Source organism: Nestor notabilis, unplaced genomic scaffold (genome assembly GCF_000696875.1).
Source record: "Nestor notabilis isolate BGI_N333 unplaced genomic scaffold, ASM69687v1 scaffold15215, whole genome shotgun sequence".
NCBI lineage: Eukaryota > Metazoa > Chordata > Aves > Psittaciformes > Psittacidae > Nestor > Nestor notabilis.
This window is the reverse complement of record NW_009928049.1, coordinates 30,939-50,545: the sequence shown is the minus strand read 5'-3', so window position 1 is coordinate 50,545 and position 19,607 is coordinate 30,939. Positions and strand designations below refer to the sequence as shown.

At 39.3% G+C, this 19,607-nt stretch overlaps 1 protein-coding gene across 1 annotated transcript in view; it reads left to right on the top strand.

Annotated features, from left to right (window-relative positions):
* Positions 1 to 9,311: 9,311 nt before the first annotated feature.
* GALNT11 (polypeptide N-acetylgalactosaminyltransferase 11) overlaps positions 9,312 to 19,607 on the top strand; it is a 33,114-nt gene continuing 22,818 nt past the window's right edge. Inside the window, exons 1-3 of the mRNA XM_010014353.1 lie at positions 9,312 to 9,644; positions 13,411 to 13,534; positions 15,543 to 15,709. Coding sequence (XP_010012655.1) covers positions 9,350 to 9,644; positions 13,411 to 13,534; positions 15,543 to 15,709 — 586 coding nt within the window. The 5' untranslated portion in view covers positions 9,312 to 9,349. The remainder of the gene's footprint in view (positions 9,645 to 13,410; positions 13,535 to 15,542; positions 15,710 to 19,607) is intronic.

Below are 19,607 nucleotides of genomic sequence, written 5' to 3'. Positions count from 1 at the left end.
AAGCTACAACCGGAAACGTGAGGGGGGGGGGGGAGAGAAGGGGGAGCAAAAAGAGAGATATGGGGAAAAAAGCTCACAAATAGAAAAACAGATCATTGCTCTTGGGGCAGTGTATATAGTCAAATGAGAAATAACCTTGCAGCATTCATGTCCTAAGACCCATCCACATTAGTCTGTTGTCATAGAGAACCTTGTGTCTGTTCCCCCGTTCCCAGCTAGGACTTGCAAGCAGTACTCAGCAGCAAAGTGTTAAGTTTCAGGCTCAGCGTTTTATTGTTCGCTGAGAACGAAGACACCAACTGGATTTGACTGCTACTGCAGTAAATGTCTTTTCACTATGTAACCTTGCACTGCTTCTTTAGTGCCGACTCTTCTGGAAAAAGGTGAGTATACTTCTGTTCCGCTCTTCATGTAGAAGTGTGCCGGATCTAGTTATTTTGCGTGTATCGGTGTTTTTACTGGTAAGCTCTGCAGACATAAAATGCAAGGGAGAGCTAAGTAGATTTTAAACATTTAGAAAAGGTATTAAGCAGCTTACGTGTGTGTAGCTGACCTTGTAAGCTTTCATACGTTTTGCATTTGTATACAGTGCTGGAAGGTTGTTAAACTAATATTTAGATATGTGGATGTTTAATGTGAGAGAGATTTGTGGAAAAATAAGTTGTCAGTGTGGGTTTTTTAATCTTGCTGTTTTCTAAGCCATGGGTGAAGAAGGAAGGGCTGTATTACAAAATGCATGCATCTTTCTTTGGAGACAGTACATGAAAATCCTGGCTTCTTTGAGAGCTGGTTTTGCTAATGAAAAGAAAATGTCACTGTTTCAATTGGAAGACAGTATTTATTAGTGACAGAAAACGCAGAAGGTATTTTTAGGGTTCTGTGAATGGCATGACATGTATTTATATGCCAGATGGCTTAAAGTAACATCCAGCCAAGCAGCCCTACGGTGCAACGCTTGTTAGGGGACTAGGTAAGAAAATTCCATGCATGTAACTGTGCTTTGGGAAACTAGTAGCTTTTCGGGGGAGGGCGGGGAATGAGGACACTGCAGCAGCATGAAACTGTCTACTGTATTGCAGTTATTTATTCAGTATGGAGCACTAGGGTTTTGGTAAGCTCATGTTTCTAATCCAAGTGTACTTGCTTTCTCTAATCAGGTTGGACTATTATGTTACTTTTCTTGATGCAGTGTTGTGCCACTGGCTATAACTAAAACTAGTGTCCCTTTCTGTTGTTTGTTAACACGCAATCTTGATGCATATGAAACTTTTTCTTTCCAAAACTTGTACCTGCTTTTTCCATTAAAATTGTGTCCTTAAATGAGAGCCCTTGTGAAATACTGTTACTCCTTGGAGAGAAGGAGTATGTTGGGAGAAGGGTATCCTTTATCAGTAAGGAAAAAAACCCCAGTATGTTTCAGAGTTGACAAAGAAATGGAAGATGTTACTACAGAAGATGCTTCACAGTTTCTTTGAGAGAGCATTTGAAATGGAGGTGGGTAAAGAAGGAACTTCACATTTTGATTATAAAAATGCTCAAGTGTTTGCATTCGTTCTGGTATGGCAGCCTGCTAAGTAGAGTTTTTTTATTGGAGTTGAGAAATTCCTAAAAGCTTGATAGCAAAGTTACATTCCCAGAGGAGGATTTTCAAGATACATTCAACAGGATTAAAAATGACAGTATGCAATATTTAGATATCTCTGGTTAAAGTCCAAAAGCTGAAATACAAATTAGTATATGAGTCACTCGTGAGTGGTAAAATAGCGAGGGGTGAGAACCTAAATACATAAAGATTAATTTCTAAATTTTTCCTAAAATACTTCATGCTTTTCAGACTTAGTATGCTTATAGTATAGTTAGGTCTTCATGTAACTAGTCTTTCTATGTGCCTTTCTTTATCTATGATGTATAATAAATTTACTGGCATTCTAAGATTATTTATCGGTATGGTGTTGATCAAAATCCTGTATTCATTCCAGAAGGCTTTATTTTAGGTGGCATGACATGTATTCATAAAGCTGTGCTGAAATGATTAAATTGTTGGCTCTCAAAGCTTTTCAAGTTGCATTTAGAAGTGACTTACAGAGGCTAATTAAAAATAGATCTTAGTGTGTCATCTCATTAAAATGAATGGGAACAGTGATCTTATGCAAGAGGATAGCCTGTGGCCCGCAGTGTATTTCTGTGGGTGAGGGTTGCTGTGGCTGGAGTTACATTAGTATTTTTTTCACTTTTTTATTCTCCCACCTTCCACCTCACTAAATAGCCTGGTTCTGTTTTCTTGATAACATCCCTGTAGGTAGGTAGCATTGCAGCAGGCTGCTGTTAGGTTTCCCCAAGCCATCTCTTCTGCAGGCTGAAGAAGCCCAGCATCCTCAGCTGCTTCTCATAGGACAAGTGTTCCAGACTGACCATCTTGGTGGTCTTCCACTGAAGTAGCTCCAGTTTGCTGATGTCTGTCTGGTACTGGCAAATTCCAAACTGGGAACAGTACTCTGTGTATGATCTTCCGGAGTGCTGTGTGGAGTGGTCTAATTGCATCCCTCAGTCAGCTGGCTGTGCTCCTGTTAATAAGCTCCTGTGCTGTCAGCTGTCCTTGCTGCAAGGGCGTGCTGCTGGCTTATGTTTAGCCAGACCTCCCCAGGTCCTTCTCTGCAGAGCTGTTCCCCAGGCTGTGTCAGTGGCTGGGGAGATTTTCTGTCCCAGGTACAGGACTTAGCATTTGTCCTTGCTGAATGTCATGAGGTGGGTTCTTGTAGGCCCAGTCTGTCTTTACATGAGTAGTTACCTGCCTATAGCATGTCAAATATAGCCACTTAATTCATAAAGTACAGTGACCCATCCCTCCTGTAAGGCCATAAATTAATGATGTTTTTTAATTAAAAACAGACTGGCATATCCAATTTAGTGCTAAAACAATCCAGTAGGAGGTTGTGGTGTTTTGGTTTTATAAGGAGTTAAATTGGGTTGGCATATTCAGAGCAAAAGCCAGGGAGATTTACAAATAAAGTTTAGTGTTTCATGTGCTCCAGAATGTATGTTCAGTGGATGTTGCTCCTAGTGATGTGTGGTGGAGTCTGAAACAAAAGCTGCCTAAGGTGTCCCTTTTTCATCATGCTGGCCTATTAACTGTGACTCTCCCTTAAGACTGGTTGCAGTGTAGAGGATGCCTGGAAAAAAAACGATTCTTGTGAAAGTACAGAAGCCACCGTAAATGGCATCTCTGTTCGTGTGATGAGTGTATTATTGAAGTACTACTTCTTCCTAATCTGGCCTCTGTTCATCCTACTGTTATTGCTGCTGGTTTGCAAAAAAAAGGTGATTCAAGAAAACAGGAAAGCCTGTTCATGCTGATGTTTGTTGTGGAAGGCGAGTGATGGTAATAGCCATAACATCCTGGAGGCCAAGAAATATATAAACAGTTCAGGTTATTAAAAGAGCAAAAATGCAGTTGTAAGTAGTGTTACTTTATCTTCTTATGACCCCCCCCTTTATACATAACAAGAAGCATCTGTAGAAGGTCATGCAGCAAATAATTATCCTAATACCATGGAGAAAGATAAAAATAGTTTAATTTTTTTTATGAGAATGTTCCTTTAAAATTGTACACAACTGTTTGTTGGCTTAATATAGGTCCAAAATACACATGCAGTCTTGCAGGAAATCTGGATAGTATGAGTTGTGTATCTGTCTTCATTTTCTTAATTAATTAATTAATTTATTTATTTATTTTTAAGGAGGAAAAGCTGATCTTGGAAAAACTACAAGCAGACTTGAAGGTTTCCTCAAATAATTTACTCCTATTTCAAAAGCCTTGAGGTTAATCTGGTCCTGTGTTTGACCTCTGACAAACATGGGTTTTGGAATAGTCATGAAATACCTAGTCATACGATGTGTTTACTAAATTAATTAATTAATTTATTTATTTATTTTTAAGGAGGAAAAGCTGATCTTGGAAAAACTACAAGCAGACTTGAAGGTTTCCTCAAATAATTTACTCCTATTTCAAAAGCCTTGAGGTTAATCTGGTCCTGTGTTTGACCTCTGACAAACATGGGTTTTGGAATAGTCATGAAATACCTAGTCATACGATGTGTTTACTAAACTTTTCAGGTTAATCCAAGTATATGTCAGGGTTTAAGCAGTGGCAGGGTATGCAGCCTGTAGCTACTTTTGTTCTTTAAGCCAAAATACTGTTAATTGTGGGTGGCTTTTTTATTTTCCCCATCCATCAAAAGTACTGAAGGCTAACACACTGGGCCAGTGTTAGTTATTGCTGCACATGTTACTAATGAGAAAACTGAAACTGTGCTGGGCTGTCTGGGGGAACAAAATTGTATCATTGGTGGGCTGATTATTAAGTGAATGTAAATGATTCTGGGCTCGATGTATGAAATGAATGTCATGCTAGTGCTGTAAGGATGCTGAAAGAAGCTGGTGCAACATGGAAAGCAGTACTGCAGAGTCATTACTGAAGCTCAAGTCTGACAGGTAGGTTCCTGGAGGCTTTTTTCCAGCTTTACAATTGATCGACTTTCATAGACTTTTACTAAGTTACTAATATTAAACTGCTGTAGTTCTCTTAAAAATAAATTAAAAAATCAATGATTTACTGCTTGTGCAGGGAACTGAGACTTTTGTACTGGAATTCATGGAAATTAAAGAGGAATATTTTACTTCTGGCATTTCTGGCATGTGGGTCTGCAGACTAGTTTCCAAGGCTTTGCCAAAGTCTGAAAACTATCAGGCAATAAATATGTGACAGTCAAAACAGAGCAACAAGACAGACACTGAAAGGCAGAATGTTTCGTTAGAAATTCTTGGAGTACTGTCTTTCAGTTTTGGTCTCTTCTGAGCTGGTGCTGATGGGGGTAGGTTCTAAGGTATTTTTTTTCCTTTCTTGGTCACCCCAGTTGCCTCCAAAATGGATTGTAATTTCCTGATGTAGGAGATTCTGCCACCTTGAATGATTTATGTTTCTCATATTGAAGTATCTCTGGATTCCTAAGTATACCAATGCAAACAGCCATAAACTTCATCTATCACTAGGATCTTGTGGATGTGAATGAATCTTTGTAAAACACTTAAAGGTAGTGTTATTTATTATTTGCTGTGAAAGCTCCTACATTGCCAAGGGAGATAAAATGTTGTATTCATTCTGGATGTTTTTCACTATATGAGTTCTTGTGTGAGGTATTTTGGAAACTTACTTTTGGTAGCTGTGTTGCTTTTCAGAAATGAAGGGGAGAAACGGGATAGATCCTTCTAACCTAGTCTCAATTACCAGTAAAATCTGTGAGGAACTGTATTGTGAAACTGTTCCACTTCATATGATTAAATCGTAGGGTTTTTTTTTCTTTTTAATTTTTTTGTTTTTAATGGCAATTAGTGTTTTTCTTTTGCATTTGAATTAATACATAGAAGTGGGTTTTAACTCTACCGTCCAAATAGCAATTTATTGGTGACTGGACTCAGCATTACAGTATTTATTTGCATATGTGAACATTTTTCTTATAAGCCAATTGATGTTAATATCTGAGTAAAGCAATTCTGCTTTTCCGATTCGTTTCTAGGTAACTGTTCAAACCTGCTAGCTCTGCTTGCATTAGCAGAGCTCTAGGGCTGTTGAGTTAACATGTATTATCTGTTTCTCTTGAAGCATCTATCAGGGCTGAGAAAGATACTAATACTTTGGATTTGAAAGGAATATCCTTTGCATCTCCTGTATTCAGGGACAGCTTGTCTCCATTAAATAAAAAAGGGAGTGAGAGAAAAGGCAAAACAAAAGAAGAATGGGTTGGCTTTGCTGAATTTCAAAACTCTGCTTGGAGAAACCAACTGGGAAGAGGATGGATGTTCAAGACAATCATCATTAAGGCCATGCATAGGCAATCAGAGACAGTTGTTGGGTAAATTGGCAAAGTGTGTTTCCTAGAAGACTTCACAGAACTGGAGAGCATAGGAGCCTGGACAGGTTAAGGCTTTTATTCACTGTGTCTGGATGGCTTGCAGAGGGAAATGGGTGAGATAAGAATCCAGGGGCAAGTGGCTGCTTCTGACTGCTCTGAACTGGGGCCTTGTGACCAGCTGAAGTATTCTCTCTTCCTTCCCTCTTGTGTGTATCAAAGTGGCTATCTTTTTGTTGCATGCTAAAATGACCGCAGTGGTACTGAAAGGTTCTGGTCCCTCGGTGCAGGTCCCAAGCAAGACTGACTTTTCTTAGGACTTGAAAAGTTACTGTGGCTTCTTTGCTAAAAGACATCTGTAAGAAGTCATGCTCAACATAAATCTGTCTAAAACTGAAGTGTGCAGCTCCGACACAGATTATGACTCCTGCAGCTGCTTAAAAGGAAGAAGCGGTTGAAATCCATAGGACAGTGTTTGTGTAAATGCATGTCTGTTGGTGAATAAACTAGTAAGCCTCAATGTGCTGTTCATAGTTAGGGTTTAATTTTTATTTTTTTTTAATTCTGCCTTCAAAACTAGGTGTCTTAACAAAACATTTGATACTTAAAATGAATAATGAGTCTTTGCTGAACAAATTACCAAATGTCTTGGTTGAATAGCAAGCTACTGAAAGGGTGTAGTTTTCTGAATTGTGGAGGTTCTGCCATTTGATTTACATGCAGTACTTCAACCTTTGTATCCTCCTACAAAACAGTGGAGGAGAAAAGAAGGTGAAGCAGTTCTGCTCCAGCAAGAAGCATGTGGAAATAATACCATGCTCAGGTTTGCATTTTGTTGCCTTTGTAATGGTAACTGTGTGATTTCAGCCAGGGCAGAGGGCTTTTTGGAGTTGGAAGGGATAGGTGGCCATATTTTGAGTCTAGTGATTACTGATTTATCCCTTCGTCTTTGAGTATGCCTAATGTTGGTCAGAGCAAATTTTACCTTTAATGAGGTTAGAAACAAGGTGGAGCTCTCAGCTATAAATGAGAGGCAAGCAGCTCTGATGAATTCTGCTTTGCATACCTGAGATAGCAAGGATGATCTTTGGTTTTCCTGTGCAAGCTGCAATGTAGCTGTATCCTCAAACAGCTCTGAAATGAAAAGGTTCCTTTTTGTTAGTAATTTTTATCTTAGTAGAACAGTTCTGTTCCGTAATGTAAGTGCATGTGCCATGATGTTAGGGTTGTGCATCTGTGTTACCATAGTGAATGGAAAAACAATTCTAGCAGGTTTTGAGAAGCAGTATGTTAGGCTTGGACAAGTCTTACAGCAGATGACCTCCTTGTGGCCATGCAAAAAACCCAACCCAACCTGGCAAGCACCCAGATCTTTTATGGCTAAGTATTAATTGTTTGCACACTGTCTGGCAAGAATAATTATTACAATGAGAGGATATAGCTGTTTATCTAATCTTGCTTCTTTGCAGCTTCATGTGGTTTTTCTGAGCCTAGATTCACCTTTGTATGATCATTGACCTCTGTTAGCACAGGGAGTAAGGCATTGGGGATTGGTGAGCTGTACGTCTCTAACTAGTAAACCTGTTGTGCTAGCCAGAATGAGGGGGTTTTGAATCATTTCTGCCCCAGAGCATTTGTTGCCTGGGGAATTTCGTGGCTCTGCAGTTAAGCAGGAGGATTTCTGTGTGACAGTGTTAGAGCCTGTTTCACAGAGCATGCAATTCATCTGTGTGCACAGGGTCAGTGTGAGATTTCAAACCTGGTTAAGACCTTGTTAAGCTTCTTGGGCTTTGCTGCAGAGATTGTTGCTTTGCAAGTGAGGGTATTTGGCGTGGTAAGAATAGTGTGTAGATTATTTTTTTAGGAGGTTTGGGGGGGGGGAGGGTGGGTGCCTTGGTTTCTTTGGGGTTTTGGTTTGGTTTTCTTTTTTTGTCTTTATTTTACTTTGTGGATATTTTCTTTTTGAAGGGAGGCAATGACCCGGTGCTGTCTGGGAAATGTGAGCTGGAATTTTGACATGTTTTTTTGGATGTAAGTCACTTAGGACTCAGAATTACATTGTGAAAATAAGCAGGATCTTTATAGGTTTCTTTGGGATAATGAACGCCTTTTACCTCTTTTTAGTAGTTTTCCATATTGAGAAGGGAATAATGTGTTTGTACTCATAAATATTGTTCTGGTTTATTCTTTGCCGGACTGACCTGAAGATTTCTGGTAGTTTCTGACTTTTACAAGTCTGAAAAATGCATCATCACAAACGCTTGACTGCCACCCCAATACTTTGTTTTTTCGTTTAAAACAAATGTTTTGCTAGTTGAAAGGTGATTTAATGGTTTCTTGACTCTTCTTACTGTGCAGAGGATTTGCTGTGTCTAGCTAATGATGAGAGCTATCTAATTCTTCGAGTTAGTGTTTTTCTCAGTTTTGGAAACAGAGATGTATAGTCTTTGGGGTTTGGTTATATTGGTTGGTGTTTGTGGGCTTTTTGGTTTGGGTTGTTTGTGATTTTTTTTGTGTGGTTGTTTTTTTGTTTGTTTGTTTATTTGTTTTTAGCCTTTCTTAGATTTGAAAAACTCCAGAAGTTTACCTGGTTCTCTTGGGCTGTAAATAGAATTTTATCACCAGCTTCATATGCTTCATTTCAGGGATTTCTTATGGTAGTAATTTTCAGTATAGTTTGGGGAAATTGTGCTAGTGGATGGGTGCCTAAAGTGAAACTCTGGGCTGGGTTGCTTTCTTCCAGCTGTAGGTGGACATTTCCTCTAGGGAGTGTGGAAGCTCTTCTGGAGTCTGCAGAGGCTTACAAAGCCCAGTAAATTACCTTGGAGCTTTTTGCTCTTTCTCTGTGTCACATCTGTTTCTTTCTGCAGAGAAGAGTATCTGTAAATGTGATGATCTTAAAGCTATGTATTGTTAAATTGCATCCCATGATTTCTGGAATTTCTGGGATGCTCATAATGGCTGTTTTTAAATTTGCGTCAAGAAGGACTGAACTATGTAGCTTTTTGAGTCCATGTTCTCTCATTCCATGCTTTAGGATAAGAACTGAACTACAGAAATGGACATGTGTGAACTTACTTTTGGGCAACTGGCTCAAGGTGGCTGTGCTTGAACAAGGGGGTTGGACAGTGTGACCTCCAGATGTCCCCTTTGATGTCAACCATTCTGTGTGATTCTGTGAAGAATCAATTCCCTGTGTGTAGTATCTTTAGTTAAATAGTGATACGTTTAAACAAATGCAGGCATGCAAGGAATATACTGTTGTGCAAGTGAGATAATTATATAACTATTATGAGGAAAAATTAATCATTTTACCTTTAATTGTGGTATATCACTAGGCTCTTGGTGATGTTCCTGATGAGGTACCAGGCACCACTCAATATATGTGTTTTCACTCTCTTTCAGGTAATTGAGAATGGGTCCTCAACGATGCTAAGTCTACAATGGGAAGTGTCACACTACGCTATTTCTGCTATGGGTGCCTTTTCACATCTGTGACCTGGACACTTCTGCTCTTTGTGTATTTCAACTTCAGTGAAGAGAACCAATCCTTCAAGAATGTGCCCGTCAAGGGGCTGGAACCTCAGAGGCCATTTCCAAAAAAATTCTACCCCCGTTTTACACGGGGGCCAATTCATATACCTGAATTGCAACAGAAAGAGAATAAGATAGGAAATCACCTTGGAAATCATGTCCAGGACCCAGTTAAAGGGGAGGTTGAATTCTCTCCTGAAATGGGTAAGTGGTGTACAGTGTTAGTGACAACTTATTAAAATAGTAGGTGAAATGAGATATCAAGTGGTTTTTGTTGTGTATTCGTTTTAAGGATCTTAGAGAAAATTGTGTAATGAAGTAAGTTGGTTTGTTAAAATGCAAGTGATACTAGTGGCTCTCCTCATTAAGAATTAATTGAATCTTATTCTACTGTGTTTAATCCAAAATATACCATTCCTGACATTTAGAGCTGTGCTGTGTAAGTGGTAGTGATGGGACTGGATTACAGCAAGGTGTCTACTCTTGATGTAATTCTTCCTTTTGGAAGGTTCAGTGTATGCTTGTTTCATAGCTTACTCCTATATTGATTGGCCTCAAATACATAAACTTTGATTAGCTACAGAGACACTCTCTTTGTCTGCAGTAGTTAAAAATAGCTTAATAACACATAGTGAAGAGTACCCATTGATTTGGAGAATATCCTTGAAGCATGAAATCATGTACAAGAAATGTGATTGGGAGAAAAATACAATGAAAGATTTATTGATATGACAGTGGTTAGGGCCAAATCATGCTTAATTTGTACCAACAAAAGTCTGTGTTTCATTGGAGCATATTTCATCAATGAGATGATTTGGTTTTGTCTTCCAAACTTGCCTTCCAAATTAAAATACTTTGTATATTTAACTGCTTACAGCTTATTCACTGCTGTGTTCAGACGTGCAAACTGAGGCATGTTGCGCGTTGGCTTGCAGACTTTCTTTAAGTCTGGGGGCAGATACTGGTGTGGTATTGGTTTCTGCTGCTGTTTTGGGAAATAAGGCGTAGTAACCTTTATAGCCAAGAGTTTAATACTTGTATCTGACTCAAATCCTCTGTCATTGCTTTGGATAAATGGTGGATCAAAAGCTTCAAGAGTTTATAGAACTTTACCAAACTTCAGTTTCTGAGTTGATCATTAGACCTGTGTTGACTATGTAGGAGAAATGCCAATTGCCCTGTGGCATTACAAATGTTTATCATGAGAGCTAAGTGAGGTGAAGGCCAGTCCAGAGATGGCCATTTCTTTCCAACTATTCAGTATGGTCCAGGAAAGAAATAGGAGCTTTTAAACTGAAAAATCGCTTGATCTTCAAACCAAGTGACTGGTTTGAGTGGTGAAAGCCAAGGGGAATTACAGTGCCAGGATAAATTCTACATGAATCATCAGGAGTCAGCTGGCTCTCTGTTAGAACTAGATCAGGTGCTGCAGGAAAGGGCTTCCTGTCTATCTAGGGTAGGGCAGTGATAAACACACGAAGCAAAAATAAATGAAAAGAAAGTTGGTATGTGATAGCCAAAAACAAGCTGTCATCTGGTAGGACAATCTATCTTTTTTATTTCAGTCTGAGAGTGCCACATAACACTGCTGAAGTAAAGCCTAAGGTGATGTTTTGATTGTAAAGCCCTTATTTTTCAAAGACTTTTATCTGCTGTTTGTACTGAAATCTTTCAAGCCTTTTGCCTCTGTTTCTGGATGTTGTTCTTTATGAGAACATTTGAAAAATAATAGCACCCCTTCTTACCCATATCCAGAAGCAAAAAGTAGTTAGGGGTTGGATATGGATGGAATGTAGAATGAAACATTTGGTATGTGTTTCTTGAGCTTGTGCTTTATGAAGGGAAAGTTTTAAGTTGACGTGGTGGCACGGTGTTACTGTAATGCTGAGTATACAAGAATAATAGAGCAGGGTGTCTGGAAATCTTACTTGGAAATGCAATGGTTTAAAGGAGGACTGACTTAATCCTTGGACTGCTAGTGCTGGAAGAGTGGCACTGCCACTGTAAACTCACCTTATCCACAGTGGGAGCACTCATCCAGGAGCACAATAGCCAGTCACCACAAGACACACTATGTGGGTGTATCGTTCATCTTCTGCATGTATCACTCACTACCCAGTGGTTCCCACTTGGTCCTGCATAAATGTCAAGACATCTGCTCTTGAGGTGTTTGATAGTGCAGCTGCATTGCCATTGCTGTACTCACGACTAAAAACAATGGGGTGGTAAATGTGACTAGTGGGAATGTGGATGCACAGGATTCCTTCTAGAAGGTCCTCTTGCACCTATAGGTAGACTTTGTTGCCGAAACACAACTGGTAGTGACACAGCTGTGCTCTGAAGGCCAACAGGGCTACTTGTTTGAAAAGGAAGAAAGCTTTAACGCTTTTAATGATTTTCTGTTATGTTTTTTAAGTGATCTCATTTTCTCTGTGCTTGCGCTCAGCTGGCTTTTGCATAGCTGTTGAAAACTGGAGAACATGAGATATGAAGAAAAGCCAAGAGGATTTGGTTTATTCTGCCTTAGAGAGGAGGCTGAGGGGTGAGATTTTATTGCTGTCAACAGCAGCTTAATGGAAGGCTGTAGGGAAGATGGAGCCAGACTCTTTCTGGAGGTCCATGGGGTTATGATAAGAAATTGGAGTGAGGAGGAGATTTCAGTTAGGTAAGAAGAAAAACATTTTTAGTGTGATGGTGGTCAAATGCTAAAATAGGGAAATGAAGAGGTTGTAGATTCTCCATGCCTGGAAAAACTGGAGGCTTTCAAAACTAACTGCGCAAGTTCTGAGCAACCTTATCTGGTTGGACCTACTTTGAGGAGGAGATTAGACCAGATGTGCCTTCCAGCATGAATCAGTCAATGATTCCGTGAAACATATTATCCTGGATGTATGGTAGCATGTGAATGACTAACTCCTTTGTTAATGAGTTTCTGCAGATTTCAAGTTGTATGGAGATGATGGGCAGAGTGGAAGGAGATAAATTACCTGATCCTTGCTTGCTTCTTGTATTGAAATTTAAGTGAAATTGCTAGTGTAGCTTGATAATAGCCGGAGAGGACATATGCATCTCATTCTGTGCTGCCAGCTGAACAGACAATAAAGAGTCATTGCTCTGCTACCTGAACTGTTGCAGAAGTGGCTAGCAGGCATGCTTCCCTCCTCTTTTGCCGTAGAAGAGTTGAGTGACGTACCATAGTATTTCATTTCTTTCCACACTGGTGAGTTTATGGCTCAGTGGGAGAAAAGCCTATGGCACTGAGGCAAGGCAGGCAGGCAGGATGGCACTGAGGATTTCATCTTGGCCTCTAGCAGTGTATTTACTTATACCAGCCATGCTCAGCAACAGTTGATGCTTCTGTTAAAATAATCAGTATAGAAACAGCTAGCTCTGTTGCTGTTTTACTTGCTGACAAAGTCCCAGGTGAGATAAACACGAAGTTTATAGTTCTTTCATAGCTATTTTTATGATACTGCAACTTTAGAAAACTTTATGAAACTGGAACTGCTATTGTGAGGAGTTTTTTAACACTGTAAATCTGTTTTTCTCTCTCAAAAATCCCATGACAGACCCTTCATTTGTATGGGTAGGTGCTGCTGTGTTGTGTGCCAAAGTCTATGTTCTGTTGCTTGTTTGATGTTGGCTTTTAGGTGATGTTAGGAATTAGAGGACATTTAAATGAAGGCAATGTGTCTGGTATGGCAGTAAACACAAGAGAGCCACCAGTCTTTGGAGAACGATTTCATTTTATCACAGCTGCAATAAATACTACAAGTTATACTCATAAGTACTATCTATTTGTGAGAGGTAACAGAAATAGTTGCACAAAAATACACTTTGCAAAACTAGAGGGATTTTTAACGAACATGGTGTGGTTTAGGGGAGGTTACAGCATGCATTTCAATCCTTGATTGTTTCCAAAGGATATTTTTGAGCCTAATTAACTGATCTTGACATGTTTCTTTTGCAGGAATGATTTTTAATGAAGAAGATCAGGAAGTGAGAGACTTGGGCTACCAGAAGCATGCTTTCAATATGCTTATCAGTAATCGACTGGGATACCACAGGGAGGTGCCCGATACAAGAGATGCAAAGTATGTGCTATTTTTTGGAGAGAACATGCTATAATTTCATGTGTTCAAGGACTTGTTACTTATGTTTTATATTATACCTGATGTATTTAGTGTTTTAGGTACTACATTTCTGTTAAACTCTCTCGGTCTCCTGTGTTGCTGAAGGCTGATTTTCAGCTGTTTTGAACAGGAGTGTTTTAAACAGGATTTTTTTTAATCCTTTAAATGGGATTTTTATCCTTTGGTCTCTTCTGTCTTTTTGGTTGTGGTTTTTTTTTTTTTTTTTTTTTTTCCCCCTGACTGGATGTTGTTTCTGAAGATCTCATTTTTTGCCATCTAGAAAAGGTATGTGATAGGTAAAGCCCCAGAGAAACCAGGCTCCATGAAAAAAGAAAGACTGCTACTCCCTGACAACAGCTGTTTTTCCTGATTCTTAATTCACTTAAGAATGCTTAATGAAGAACTGGATTGGCTATACATTTATTCAAACTTTTATCATATTTAATTTTTGTGAGTAGTAGGATTGGCAGACAACTATTTTGATAGAAACAAGATTCCAAAAATAATTCTTGAAATAAAAATCAGTGTGGAAAAGGAATCAAACTTTCTTTCATGCAATAGTAGTATTACATGTCTCTCATCTTGTTAGCTGTGTACTCAGCTACTTGTAGCATGCTTTAATATTTCTATTTTTTTAAGCTTCATTTTGAGGTAGACTGTAACTATAAGAAGAGATGCTGTTTGGTACCTTTGAAAGATGGACATTAAATGTTCCAGCATTACTGAAAGACTTTCACCTTATGTACTATTTCACATTTGTTGTAAACCTACAGAGGATAATATAGAAGAATGACTGATGACAGAGATTCTCTGTTTCTCAATTTGAAGTCTTTGGTTGATATTAGGATTGCACTGCTCTCAGTACTTCCAGTTAAAAAGCAGATATTTTTCTATAATATGTCTGATGCATTGGGGGGGGGGGGAACCCACTGCTATAACAACAATAAAAAACCCCTGACAAAACCAACATTGAACTGAAAAATAAATAGACCTGCATCTGTTTTTCTACTGGTTTCCCTGGTGTGGATAAATGTAGTGAATCATAATTGCTGAAATGTCGTTTTCAAAAGCTGACTTCCTTCCAAGCCAGTTCAAACTCTTTTTGTGTACTTTTGGGTTTTCATTTATAATTTCTTATTTTTTATTGTGTTCTCTCATGCCTGGCATCTTTGTATGGTATTAATCTGTGATACTGTGCCCTGTTATGAGCATGGGCAAAATTTTGAAGACAAGGAAAAAGAAAGAATGATGTCCTGTTTTGAGTGGGATTCAGCTTGCAGATTAAGATGCTTAATCTTGCATAACTGCATGTTAGTTCTCTCTGCTTTTATTATAATTAGCAAAGATCCAGGCAATGCAGTTAATGAAGCATGCAGAGCTCTTCAGCTGACAAAATGCACTTTGTCAGCTTTAGGGCGGGCTAAATCTACACTCACCTGACAGCAGAGACTAGACATAAGCATCTTAATCTCTGGGCTGAATCCCAACCTTGCTTGTCTGGATAGGTATTTAGCACCATTTGAGATATTCTGGGATATCCAACCTGGTCTTGAGCAGCTGGCCAGTAAAGCTGTGGGGTTTTTGTAGGCCTCATGTCATATTTGCCATTCCTGTACATGCCTGAGCTGCTTGAGGGTACTAGACAGTGTTTTGGCAGCTGAAACAAGCCCTTAGTGTTTTCTCTTGTCTGTGTCTTGAGGATATGTGTTTTTTACTTCTACTCCAGTCTGTGATATCCTCTGTTTTCTAACAATTAGCAGTATTAATTGTAAGTCTGTATTATGTGGAAAGTAACTTAATGTGCTGAGCCCTACTATAGGTGTTATACACCTGGGCTCTTTATATTCAACTTAGGGATTCTTCCTACACATTTAATGTTTGCTTGTTATTTATGAAGTTTCAATAGAGGCCTAGCCCTGTGGAAATCTCAGTGAAAATAAAGTGATAACTACTGCATCTCTGTTTGCAGATGTAGAGAGAAGTCCTACCCTGCGGATCTGCCATCTGCCAGTGTTATCATCTGTTTCTACAACGAAGCGCTTTCTGCCCTGCTTCGCACAGTGCACAGTGTTCTGGATCGCACTCCTGCACACCTCCTTCATGAAATTATTTTGGTGGATGACAACAGTGAATTGGGTGAGAGAACCTGTCAGTAATAATTTTGTTTGGTGCCTACACTTCACCTTATCTCTGCCTGTGCTTTATTGACTGGTCAAAATAAAAGTGTAGAAGCTATGATGCAAAACTGATTTGTACTGCAGTCCATCTCCAAAAAGTGCCAGCTGGTAGAGATGCAATGATGTTTTGAGAAGCCCAAGATGACATCCCCATTCACACCCGAGCCATCTTACTGATGAGCTTTTGTTTCATACAGAATTTAACGTTCAAAACCAGGTTTTGAAGCTAATAATGTATATTTCTGTGTATTTGCTAAAGGGGTGATTCAATTGGATGGGCCTTTGAGCAACCCTGTCCTGGTGTCCCATGGCAAGGGGGTTGGAACTAGGTGGTCCTTAAGGTCCCTTCCAACACAGGCTGTTCAATGATTAAGCAGTTGTTATAGTTTAGCTGTTTAACAGTACCTTGCTTAGACTGCTCTGCTGCTCAGAACAGATTACACTGATCTTTCCATAAGCTTTGTGGGCCAGTGCTCACTGTGAATGCATCTGAAAGAAACTGAATGCACGTAGTCCCAGCTGCGGTCTTGCAAGTAAGTTGATGTGGCACTATGGAAACAGCACATCGGGTTTTTTTGTACTTGCTCAGCATTTCAGTCTGGTGGGGTGCTTGGGTCGGAGCTCAGCCTTTGCAAAGGAGGGCTTTGCGTGGCTCTCGCACAGCCTCTTGTGGCCACCCTGGGAGTAGCTGTCGCTGGCTTTTGGTGGAGCAGGCGCTGCTCCCTCATTCTGGGAGGGGGCCCTGGCGGAGTAGACTTTGCAGAATTGCTTTACTGTTATTGAAAGATTGATGCTTCAGCATTTTTCTCTCGAATGATGGACAAGGTAAAGACAGACACGCAGTTCAAGCGTTTTGGCCCTTCAAAGCTAAATGCCTGTTGAGGAATGTGTTAGTGTAGCAGTACTTGCCAGCAGGACTGTGCAAGTTCCCTGCTTGCCTCTGTACAAGTCCATAACTCTGCACTTTTAAAATTATTTCTATATATTAAAATGATACTTAATATAATTAGCTCCCTTGGTCTCATTGTTTGGTTTCTGGGTTAAGTTCTTACATGCTCACTTGATTAGATATGTAGAATGAAATTCTCTTGTTATATAGCTAGTTCATTTCTCTAAGGTCAGATCAAATACTAAGATACAGGAGAGAACAAAGATCAAACACTCTGTCCCTTGCTGATAAGAACGTGTAATATTTAAAAGCTTGTTTTGTTGGTTTTATTTTGGAAGCAATATGCACTCTTTGCTACAAAGTCTCTTGTGAAATTTCATAATTTCTTGCTTTAAAGTTTCATAACCTTCTTATTCAGAAGTAAGCTTACTTCAAAACTCAGTCTTTTGAATATATAGTAGTGCATTTGGTTAACGCCTGTGTTTAGCCAGTAATACTATCACTCTTCTGGTCTGTTGCTAATTTGAAGGCCAGATTTGCTTCAAAACTTTAAAGTAGCTAGCTTTGCCTTTCTGACTTCAAATAAATGTGTTTTGAAGCCGAAGATGGGAGGAGGTATTGTTTATATAGAGAATTACTGCTCTTGACAATGATACTACTGATGTTTGCACTGCAATTTTAATGGATGGAATTTCACAGCTGAAGAAGGGCAAAGCTGATTTAGTGACTGAGGAAATGGACAAAGACTTTGGCTGTGCCATGGCTCTCGTGAGCTTGGGGAAATTACTTAATCTCTGTGTCTCTTTGGTTTTACTGTTAATTCAATTTTCCTATGTTACATACTTCCTGAAGTTCCATCTAAAATGAAATTCTGTCTATTTCTTTAGCTTTAAATATAGGAGCTCTGCTACATGTCAGTGCTGTTGTGCAAAGCTTGGGTCTTAGTTTTGCCTCAAAAAGCCTCTTACATTCAATCATCAACAGTCTTACTAGCTGTGCAGGCATATCTGTGGCTCACCTGAGCCCACTGTTATATTTTTCTTTGCTGCAAGGCAGTGCATCCTCTTTTTCCCTGATTTAGGCTTTACGCATCCTAGATTTCTCTTGTTTGGAGGAGCCTTTGTTACATAGATATGGAGTAAGATATAGCTAAATTAAGTTTTGGAGACTGTCTAAAAGGGAGCAGTTCTCTCCTTGGAGCAAAATTTCTCTGGCAGTCTGAATTGAAGCAGTTTTTTAGATTATATCAGAAGAAATCAGTCTTCTCAGTGGACCTGAAGCACACAAAAACCCATCAACAACAAAACCCTACAGAGTGTCTGAGACTAAACTGCCTGTTGAGAATGATCCATGATATATTCAGTACCAGGCAATGGCTAGGCACAGTTTCCAGCAGAATGCTAGTTTGTCCAGGTCAGAAGTGTGCTCTGAGAGCATGTTAGCCATTAGGTGCTACTGGCTGTTATGTTCCACCACTCAAGCCTATGTTGTGGGCCTGGTTTAGCTACCAGTATGCCAGTGCATTCCCTTTCTGCTGTTTTCTGAAGTCTGCACATGCAAAACTATTTCTCCGTGTATTTTATGTCCTTTCATGCAGCCTTATGTGTGCTAAGTGCTGAGTTTAACTGACCTCTTCTGCTTTGTGTTAGGCCTTTGTTTTCTGCAGTGTACATTATCCTTCCCTTGCTGTGATACATTGGGTGAAGAATGATTCAAACGCTACTTTTAGGTTTGCAAATCCTTCTGTCCTGCTTATTTGGATATCTTATTCGGGTAGCATCCTAGGGATGACATTACTTCATCAACTTTCTAGGAGACCCGCTAAAAGAAGAAATCTATTGTCTCTAGCATATGAAGTCACATTCAGCACAGGGGAGAGAATTCCTGTAATGCAAATGAATCCTGTCTGCATCTCTCAATAAACTTTTCTTTGTCCTGGAATATTCTCTAGCACCATATTTGCTCTGTGGTACCTTGTCATTTTTGATCCACAGTGCCACCTTGCAGGGCAAAGGCTGAGATCTTAACATTTGGAGTTGCTTCTTGAATCTCCCTTTCAATTTTCCTTCCTGAAAGTTCTTGTACCTCCTGAAGATTACAGCTCTAACTTCCACATTTATTTCTTTAGCATTTAATCTTGTTAACAGAAACTTTAATGTTAGAACTGACATTCATCTGAATAATATTTATTCCGGCATATCCCCTGCTGCAAGTCTGTCTGCCTCTCTGTACCAAAGTTCTCTATGAAATCTCCGTTTGCTTTTTTTCTTCCTCATTTTATATTCCTCTTTATTTCTCTGTAAGCTTATTAATTTATGTTTTTTTCATTACTTCAGCCTTCATGTGTCCATCTTCTCCTGCTTTAATGTTGGAAACCTCTGTCCTTGGGTGAAAGAAGTATTGTTACTCTTAAAATTGCCATTGATGTTAGTTAAGTGACAGTAGTGCTTACAGACTTCAGTGAACTTGGCTTTCCTTCAAAACCACACGCTTGCCAGCAGTGTCTTTAATCCTTTTGGATTTTAGAAAAGCAACCACTTGTGAGTTGTACTTTGTATATGCTATTGTATCATCTAAGCAGGTACAGATAATGGAAGGTGTCTTCATGCTTCTTTTTTTAAAGGTATCAGTGTTTGTTTTAGTGCATGGAACCTAGTCATTTAAATCACTTGCCTGTGTGAAAGGGCTTTCATTACCTATGCTGTAAATGAATGTCACCATGAGAAGAATTTGGAAACATTATTTCTTTGTACAGTGCCTTTTCTTTCCAGTAGCAGTAATTTCTTTCAGCATAGAGTCTAGTAGTTCCAGTTAACTTGAGTCATGCTGTACTAAGGGGTTTGCAAACAGAACAAAAGCAAATAACACTCCAGTCTGTATTCAGGAAACCAAGGCCAAGTGTAAAACCTGAGACAGTGGCAGCACATAGAAAGTTAGTTGGGAGCAACTTATATTTTATATAAGGAAG